General features: G+C 47.8%; 2 protein-coding genes across 2 annotated transcripts; both read right to left on the bottom strand.

Annotated features, from left to right (window-relative positions):
- Positions 1-417: 417 nt before the first annotated feature.
- pimreg (PICALM interacting mitotic regulator) lies at positions 418-3,550 on the bottom strand (the record flags this gene model as incomplete). Its single annotated transcript, XM_084450219.1, has 4 exons — positions 418-580; positions 2,450-2,545; positions 2,732-3,078; positions 3,248-3,550. The coding sequence occupies 4 exons, from the start codon at positions 3,548-3,550 to the stop codon at positions 418-420; spliced, it is 909 nt and encodes a 302-aa protein (XP_084306345.1).
- Positions 3,551-5,142: 1,592 nt separating this feature from the next.
- LOC311318788 (transmembrane and immunoglobulin domain-containing protein 1-like) lies at positions 5,143-7,993 on the bottom strand (the record flags this gene model as incomplete). The annotated part of the gene is made up of 6 exons (XM_084450218.1): positions 5,143-5,154; positions 5,379-5,482; positions 5,696-5,980; positions 6,149-6,436; positions 6,729-6,816; positions 7,913-7,993. 6 exons carry the CDS (start codon positions 7,991-7,993, stop codon positions 5,143-5,145), a joined length of 858 nt encoding a protein of 285 aa, XP_084306344.1.
- Positions 7,994-10,116: the final 2,123 nt, after the last annotated feature.

Here is a 10,116-nt window from a genome sequence, read left to right as displayed (position 1 = left end):
GTTTGGTTACTATGCCACCGAGGCCAGTATAGGAGCCAGTCCTGAGGTGCAGAACCACAAGACGGTGTGGAGGAAATAGAGAAAGATCAACGACGGGACTCCCAAGAAGAGACTGAACAGGAACAGTCAGGTAGCAGCTAGGACAGGTACACATGAACACATCTCTACTAGTAGTAGTAAGAGGCTGCTACCCTGAGCCAGGTAAACACCAGAGAAACACAGGTCCTGTATACTGTACTTCACACAATCTGGACACAACTACATACTCTATATCTGCACTGAAATAGTGTTGCCTTGTGCAATATAGCACACAACTATAAAAAAAACAACATACAATAGAAATGTAACGGGTGGATAATAATCTTCCCCACAAACACACAGTGTAACAGGACTGGTGCGAGCGAGGGTCCCATCTGTTCAGCTGGACTGGGGTTTGACATTGCTGAGCGCGGTGTGTGTCCAGCTGCCCAGCGCGTGTGAAAGGCGTCGGGCTCTGTGTGTGAGGGCAGAGCGGCTGAGTTTCCCGCTGGGATCCAACCTCCTCCTCATCACCCCTCCATAGCGCTCCGCGGCATGGGACCTGGGAGAGAGGGAGAAGAGGACAGACAGGAGGGGAGAAGAGAGGGAGGAGAGATAGGAGGGAAAGAGGGAGGAAAGAGAGAGCAAAAGGGAAAACAGAGAGGGTTGGTGGAGAGAGGTAGGAGAGAGAGAGGATGAGGGAAGATAGTGAGGAAGAGAGAGTGAGTTGGTTAGGTCACTGGTTCAGAGCAGCCTTTGTTTCGGAGGAACAATGTGAGCGATTCACTGGTCACAAGCGGTCCATCTGACGTAAAAGCCTTGGTCACGCTGAGATAAGCAGACTTGTGTTCTGTTGTCTGGTAGCCAGAGCAGAAGCTGCCTGGAGCAGTCTGTCTGTCTGTCTGTCTTTCAGAGGAGCAGGCCATGCAACGCCATGCAGCCAACAGTCCTGCTCTGCCATGCAAATCCAACCCACAGTATCGGTAAGATACACACAGTCCGTAACATGCATCAATACATTTGTACGTACCTGTACACACACACACACATACACACGCACACACAATGACCTCCCCTGCAGTGGGTTAGACAGTTAACATAGGGCTCAGTGAGTGACTTTACCTTCATCTCTACTCTGCGATTAGGGAGTAGCTGAACTGTCGGCTGAAGAGGGGAAAACAATCAGGTTAGATTTTCCAATAGAAGCATCCCTATACAGTCTATCCTCCTGTTCTGTATATCTGTTCTGTATATCCCTATACAGTCTATCCTCCTGTTCTGTATATCCCTATACAGTCTATCCTCCTGTTCTGTATATCCCTATACAGTCTATCCTCCTGTTCTGTATATCTGTTCTGTATATCCCTATACAGTATATCCTACTGTTCTGTATATCCCTATAAAATATCATTACTGTTATTTATATTCTGTGCTGTGCTGCAGATAAACACCACACATTTTTTAACAGTCATCACTCCCCCCCGTTTCACTGATCTGACTGGACTTGATTGGTGAAAAAAGAACACAGAATCCCTTCGTGTTAGATCCGAGACCAGAGGAGACTCAAGTGTTCCAGTATTGAAACGGGTGAGGCCACCTGCGCCAAGAGCTGCTCTGATGAGAACTGAGGAAGAGCATGACGAGACCAGAGGAGACACACGGATAACAGACACTACCCTACTGCCCCCCGCCCCTTCCTTGGGGACAAACAGGTTTCTCAGTGTCAGTTAAGTTAGATCATGTTTCAATATCCAGGCAACCATTTCAAAAGTAAACATAGCCGAGGCCAAAAGCATAACCCTGTTCACTCTCTTCCATGTGGTTTTCATCTGGCTCCCATTCCCACAGCCCTCCCCTTAACCCCCCAACCGTCTCTCTGACCTCCTTCCTCCGAATACCACAAAACACACAGCCCCAGTTTTGAAACTCTGGGCGGGAAGGAATGTATGTGTGGGGGTGGGGGGGGGGCAGGCGGAGGGGGCTATGGAGAGAGAGCAGCTGCACAGACAGCAGACAGATTTTGTGTGTAAGCAGTTATAGGAGTTGGGGGCCAGGCAACCGTTTACTAGTTTTATCCCCAAACAGGAAACGCCCTCTGAGTAGGAACAACAGGAAGTGAGAAACACATATGTGTCTCTGTTCTGCAATCCAGTCAAAGTCTGAGGGCACTGTTTACTCCACTCTCTCACACGCTATCCCTTGCTTATCCTAATTAAAATCTGTGTTCAACTTCCTTCAATAGCTACAATAAAGATGACACAGGCAGCTCACTGCAGAGATACTACCAAATCAGCTGAGATATCACAGATCCATCAAAGCGTTTGAACTGAAACACATTTTGCATTTAGCAACATATGAGAGGATGATGAGAGTTGATACTGTTTCGGTACCGTCCCTGTCCTCCTCAGCTGTGCCCTATGAAAGCTCTTACCGGTCATCTCTGCCAATGACATCATCGAAGGCATGGGACAGACGCTTGAGCTTACTGAGACCACTGGACACGGACTCAAGGTCCCGGTCAAACTTCCTGTCAGAGCAGAGAGGGGAGAGATTGGTCAGTCAAATCCAGAAATCTGCAGAGTGTCAGTGACCACATCTCACAACTCTGATAAACGTACCTGTAATTAATTCACCACCGCTACTACCAGGGGTTTGCCTTCAGCAGGTCTACAGGGGCTCTGTATCTGTGCGCGCGCGTGTGTATCAGACTCACCGTCTCTGGCTCTGAGTGTTGGGAGAGGCGAAGGGACTCCGGAGGGCCGCCATGCGGACCAGCTTCCTCCTGCCCCCGCCCGTCCTCACGCCCCTGACTGCCCCGGCGCCAGCCTCGGGAGTCCCTCTCCCCCCGGGGGTGCGCCTGGAGCCCGGGGTGCGCTTGGGCGTTGCGGCCGCTCTGGGGGTGCGCTTAGGGGTCGCTGTGGCTGTAACGGTGGTCGGCCGGCCGGGGGTGCGTCTGGGGGTACGGGACGCTGCTCCGGCATTCTCTGCCTCCTCGGTTATCCGGCCCGGTGTGGCCACCAAGCATTCCTCACGCACAGCGGCTCTGCTTCTCTGTAGCCGCTGCAAGGGTGGAGGGAGATGGGTGAGAATGGATGAATGAAAGAGCAGGCATAGGGCGGGACAAAAAACAGGGGCAGAAAGACACAAAGGCAATGACAAAGGCAAAAGACACGGTGCATTACTGCCACATAGTATGCCATTACAAGTAGTTTACCCTCCTCTACAATACCTGGTATACTCCCCCGATGGAGTTCCGAGCGCTGCGTGTGAGTTGGCGGACGGCGCTCGTCTTCTGCTGTGCCTGCAGGTTCTCACAGGTAGGGTTCTCCGGCAGCGAGTTCGTCTGAACCGACCGCAGGGGAAGCCTTTTCCGTAAGGACATTCGCAGGGAGTTGAGAGAGGACGACGAGCGGAGTTTACGGAAGCGGTCCGGGGCTTCGGGGGACTCCTCTGGCCCGTCAGACTCCTCCAGGACGGTGTGCGCGTGCGCCCGCCACACCCCTGCGACAGCACAGCTCACCGAGGACGTCATGCTGAGACGAGCTGAACACGGCGGGAGAGGGACAGCAACTTTACAAAGCGGTGGGGTGGGGTCGGCTCCAACAACAATAGTTTAGTGAGCTAACGTTTGCAAGTTAACATGTTAGAAATGCTAGAGTTAGCTAACTAACGTTAAATAGCTAGATACCGACACATTGCAAGTTAAGATAAACAACGCAATTTACCATAACAACATACAAGTAAGGCTAACGTTATCCTAAGCAAATCACACGGCCAGGCCTAGCTGGCTAGCTAACAGCGCGCAAGTAACAACACAAGGTAGCAGCTAGCTGACTAAAGCAAACAATGAAATACACATTGAGCAATCTATTGTACGTTTGCTAGTCGTCTGCGTTATTCCTCCTTTGTATATTTTTTCCTTGAAGCTAACAATTCTTCACCTTATCCGTTCGGAACTGCGACTCTTCTTTCTCTGTTTGAATTTGGCGGTGGAGTCTGGTGCGCTTCTGGAGACCACTCCCCTTCTGGTGCTGGCAGACCCTCGGCGCGATCTGATTGGTCGGTGGAGTAGGAATGCAGTCGGCGCAGTTCCATTCCGGTTCCTATACCCTTTCCACTCCACTCTACCCTTTGTCAGCACAGACACTAGGCTAATTGTGTTCATAACTGGGTCAAATTGTCTAGCATTTATTAAATTCGAATAGGCTACATTTACAAATAAGAGCATCTGTTCTTCTATGTGTTTTTCGTATTAGGTTCTTTGGGAGGAAACGCTTGTGAACACGGGGAGAACTCCACACAGAAAAGCCCAGAGACCTTCTTGCAGTGATGCGACAGTACTAGGTACTAGTACTCCACCGTGCCGCACACGAGGCTTAGTGTCTTGCTCAAGGACACTTCGGGGATCAAACAGGGGTCCTGCAATCGCCATCCGGCCACTCTACCTCCCGAGCTACGTGCTGTTGTTCTATGTTTTATGTAATTTTATTCTCTGTGTTTTATGTGTACCTAATGTCTTTTATTTGATTCTGTCACTGAGCATATTATCATCGACTTTGACCTTGAGCAGGCGGCACTGTGTGTGTGTCTGTGTATAAAATGACAGTAAATGTGTAACATCATTTTAACGAGTCTTGCTCAATGGTGAGTAGCACTAAAGAGAGGAACACAGTGATTCGGGTGTCAAAGTTCGGAAACTGTGAACAGTCATCCACCACAGACACTCTGAAACTCTATCTATCACAATTCATGATAAGCAACCTGAAACACATTTTACATGTGATCTATAATACAGTAGATCTTTATCAGCGAGCTTAAAATGAATACAACAGCTAGATGTGAAATCAGAAAAACATCAACACAAAATAGAAAAAAAAATGGTCGTGGGCATCACTGGTCAGATCGGGAACTATATTCCTCTCTCAAATGTTTAAGGGCCACGTCAGTCCTCATCCATATGTAATTGAGATAACACGAAAAGTATGCATGATATACCCCTACGTCTCAGATTGCTCATGCAGACCGAGTCTATGTGTGTCTTTGCCACAGAATAGCTCTAGATCCAGATCCTCCAGGGTGACTGGACAAGGTCAGATATGTGGACAGGTCAGAGGGCAAACCCGTCTACTTGCAGCACTGTATAAGAAAACAGAATCATCAGAACACGCAGATGTAGATGCATTATAGATTATTGAGGTTACACTCAGAGATGTTTGTGTGAGCAAGTGTATGAACAGATGGATTGTGTTTTATATTTGTGTGTGTGTGTGTGTGTATGTATGTGTGTGTGTGTGTGTGTGTGTGTGTATGTGTGTGTGTGTGTGTGTGTGTGTGTGCACACATGCACCCTTGTGTGTTACCTGTGTGATCTTCGACCAACGGGACACTACAGCAAGTAAGACGGTGCAGAACACCACCACCAGCCCTGCTATCATGGGCATTAGAGGGAACGTCTGAGTCTTATCTGCAAACAGGGGGAGGGAGGGGAGAGAAAGGGGACCGGAGGATAGAAGACCGAGAAGTTGTTGAAAGGGAGGGATTTTGGGAAGAATGGCGATTAAGATATAGTTGTGTACTATTTTAGGAGGGGAAACGGCCCTTCACTGTACTGTGATGCAACCCATGTTATGTTTGAGTAGGACTATAGTGCATTCTGGGAGTCTGGCTGCATACTGACCGGTGACAGTGACCTGGAAGGACTTGCTGTGTGTTCCGTGGTTGAGCGATGATGTGACACAGCTGTAGGTCCCCTGGTGCACGCTTCTCTCCACGCGGTGGACCACTAGTCGTGACACATAGCCATTGTTGGTCACCGTGAAGCTGCCCTCAGACAGATGCAGGAGAGCGCCATCCTGTTGCCATAACACGGAAACCGGGGGGTTGGCCTGGACATCACACTCCAGTGCAAGCTCTGCCTCCTCTTCCACCGACTTCTTCTCCACCCCAGAAAGCAGTGGAGCATCTGAGTAGCAAGTTCAGTTACCTTTGAGTTTGCAATTTTAGTACCGTTCTATTTTGCTGTACTGAGAAAACTAAAGCAAACTTTAAGTATAGTATTTGACAGTATTTGACATGTATTTGATACTTATTTGACATTTATTAGACCCAGGTCTGCCTCTTGATGACTCACAGATGACATCCAGGGTGAGTGAAGTGTTGATGCTGGCATCTCCCTTCAGCTGGCAGGTAAAGATGGCTGCCTGGTCCTCTCGGGTGATGGGAGTGACACAGAGGCTGCTACGGTCCAGCTTGTTGCCCTCTCCCAGGCTGACCAGCGCCCCTTTCCTCCACCACTGTAGCTCCACCCCAGCTCCGGCCAGGGAGCCCCCCTGAGACAGGCAGGTCAGAGACACAGTCTGCTCCGGCTTAGTCTGAACCACACCATCGCTCACTGGCGGCTCAGACTCGATCACCAGCCCTGGACCAGAGAGAGGGGAGGCTGAGGAGAGAGAAAAGTTGGGAAGAAAGAGATGGTGGGGAGGGGAGATAGGCAAACAGAGACAAATGAGAAGTACATTCGACAAATGAAGAACTTGTTTTGATGAGAGTCGAGAGCTGATGAATGAACGTACACTATTCAAATGATAGAGTTTTGTGGTGATAAGTGAAATGATAAGTGAACGGTCGGAAAGAGCAGTGAGAACGAATGACGCCAGGTGTGGTTAGAGGAGAAACAGAACATTGAAAGTGCAATGTGACAGGTCGCTCACCTGTGGTCTGGGCTGTAGAGTACACCACCAACTGGAACAGACAAGCTGTCAAAAATAGCCTCATTGCACCCATAATCCAGCAGTCAGCCTGGGCAGAGCAGAGCGAGAAGTAAGTAGATGAGGCTCCTTATTCAGAGTTAGAGATTACAGGTTTTATATTATATACCAGCGTTGCTCCTGGTATTTTATGAGGCAAACAAGTAGAAAGAAAATCACAGAGTTATTGCGACATCAGTCGAGAGAAACAGGGAGGGAGAGAGAGAGAGATGTCAGAAATAAAAGAGAAATACTGTACCTACCTGAATGATCAGAGTAGGATACTCACAGAAGCACGGTGTGAGAATTCTCCAATAGTTCTTCAAAGGTATGCTGGTTGTTTTCTGATGGTCCAGTAAAGGCTCACTGATGGTTGTGAGTACAGTAGGTTCCAGTCTGAGAAGTGCAGGTTGTAAAGGTCTGTGCCTTCTACTGCCTTATATACCTCACCTAAGCGCAGGGAATTTACAGCTTTTTACTAGAATATGATTCTCCTTTCCTCTCCCACGCTCTCTTTTTCATTGTCTGTCCACTCTCTTTCTCCCCCCCCCCCCCCCCCCCCAAACACACCTGGTTTCTCTTCCTCAACCGTTTATAGAGACACTTTGAATTGTGCAAACATGGGAAAGTATGGTAGTACCCTGTCTTACATGTTATTTTGGCTGATTCTTATGTGTGCTTATGTTTATGATCAAGACGATGCAGGAAATATTAAGTTTCTGCGTCAGGTCTTCATGTATTCCTGTAGTTTGTGTGCCCGGACATATTAGCACTAAAGAAAGAAGATCAAATGAAGGTTTTTGATAAACTATGTGCTTGAGACAGTCTCTCTAGAACACAGAGTCAGTGTAGGCGTGGCTCTGTTGTTGGCTGAGAGTTCAATGATGAAGAAAATGTTAGTATGGTAATTCTAAGCAGTAAAAGGAGACTACTGCTGCAGCAGTAGTCAAGGTCAGGCTCAGAGGGTTGGGTTAGGTGTTACCTTGGAGGCTGGCTGAGTGTGTGTGTGTGTGCGTGTGTGTCAATCTGTGTTTGTGTGTACTGTACGTGTAGATGAATGTATTTGTGTCTTCAAGGCGGCACTACATCTTTTGTCCGTCAGAGGGCGGCATTGACACAGCTACAGTATTAGCTTGGGGGGTGCTCACTGTCTGACAGCCGGCCAGCCAGGGAACCAGGGACCCAGGGAGTTCCCACACCAGCTTGTCCGCTAGCATGCCCTTTGCCATTCAGTCTCTGCATAATCGACAATCCTCCCTATTCAGTTTCTGCATAATCAACAATCGTGAACATTACAATCCTGAACACAAGCTGAAAGGATCTACGAGGGAGGTTGCCCCTGCCATAGGCTGGCCCCCGTAGAGGAAAATTGAGCAGATAAAGACCTCAAAAATTGGTAATTTATCCTGAAATATTAAAGAGAAGGAGAGAAGAAAGGCATCACAGGCTTTGCACTCTCCCTGTTTGCATCCTACTGTACCTGACAGGTCGCTCCTACCAATTGGCATTGAGAGGGTCCGTGTCGGAACCACATAACTTTAGTCTGACTACGGGAGTTCCACAAGAGTCAGTCCTGGGTCCTCTTCTTTTCTCCCTCTACACTACATCTCTGTGTTCTGTCATTCACTCGCATTGCTTCTCCTATGGTTCCTCCGCCGATGACACCCAGCTGGTCCTGTCATTTCCCCCCTCTGACACACAAGTGGGGGCATTGCTGCATGCTATCTGACATCTCAGAGAGGATGGCAACACACCACCTCAATCTCAGCCTGAAACTGAGCTGTTGTTTCTTCTGGGTACTGTAAGGGCTGCCCACACCGCGACCTGGCCATCACCATCGACGACACAGTGGTGACACCAACTTGAACTGCAAGGAATCTGGGTGTAGACCCTGGACGACTGCACATATCACATCTGTTACACACTCCTGATTTCTGCTCTACAATATCAGGAGGATTCGCCGTTTCCTCACTCATGAAACAGTGCAGGTGCTCATCCAGGCTCTTATCATTTCCTGCCTCGATTACTGCAACTCCCTCCTTGCTGGTGCCCAGGCTTCAGCCATTAAACCTCTTGCTAAAAGCTTAAAAGCTTGTCCAGAAAGCTACAGCTCACCTGGTGTTCAACCACCCCAAGTTCTCCCACACAACTTCCGTTCTCCATTCTCTAAAAAGGCTCCCTGTAGCTGCTCGCATCCAGTTTAAAACTCTGGTATTAGCCTACAGGACAATGACAGGAACAGCTCCCTCCTACCTCCAAGCCATGGTCAACCACCAACCCACTCACCCCGACCACTAATCTGTGTAACCTCAGGATGATTGGTTGCCCCGTCACTCTGAGGCCCCTGCAATCGTGCTCTTTTTTGTCCTTGCCTCACAGTGGTGGAATGAACTGACTCATCCCACTGACGTCAGGACAGCAGAGCCCATTTTTTCAGGCTCAAAACTCACCTCTTCAAGAAGTACTACCCGGACCCTTCCCCTTAACCACCTATTTTATTTATATTTTGCTTCTCTTGAACTTTGGCTTCAGCACTAGATTATGCTCTTAGTTACTTGTTTAGAAAAGAGATGCACAAAGGAGATGGAGTTCTCTCAAGAGGTAGTACACTGACTACCTATGTTAAATGCAAGCACTGTATTATGTGTAGATTTGGATAAAAATGTCTGCTAAAAATGATTGTAAAGTAATGTAAAGTAATAAAATGTAATATGAAGAGTGAATAACAGTTAATGAACTTTATTTTCTTTATTTAGTCTTTCTTTTAAACTCGCTTTCTCTCTTTCTTTGTCTTGTTCCCTTCATCATTCCCCCTCACATTTTCATACTCAAACACACAAGGGGGACCAAAGGTCTGCAGTGATTGCTACTGTACACAGTTGAGGTAAATGAATTATGGGATGGAAAGAGTGAATGTCCACTCTGGGCCTAGAGTTATTTACGAGAGCTAGTAACCTCGGTGGAGTATGCACAGCAGTATCTTGGTACAGAATACAATGAAGGCCAAAAGGTATTTATCATTGATTGTATTTTGCACAACTGCTAAGGAGATTTCCTTCTCATCCAGATAAATAAAGGATTTAACTAAATCTATTCTGATTTAGTATGTGCTTTAGTGATAGTCTGTTAAGTATTTATTTATTGTATGTAAGTGATCAGGTGTTATCTTCCTGCCTCAGAGATAACATGTTGATTTATCCGAGAGAAAGAGAGAGAGAGAGAAAGATAAAGAGAGAGAAAAAGAGAGCGAGAGAGAGAGAGAGAGAGAGTGTGCGTGATCGCTTCTTGTTCCATTTCCTCATCTCTTTCTTCTTCAGATCTTTAGACCTGATAGAACAAAATAGACAGTTGT

This window comes from Borostomias antarcticus, assembly GCF_949987555.1.
Source record: "Borostomias antarcticus genome assembly, chromosome: 15".
Taxonomy (NCBI): domain Eukaryota; kingdom Metazoa; phylum Chordata; class Actinopteri; order Stomiiformes; family Stomiidae; genus Borostomias; species Borostomias antarcticus.
Note: the sequence above shows the minus strand (reverse complement) of the source record. Positions and strands in the feature narration are given on the sequence as shown.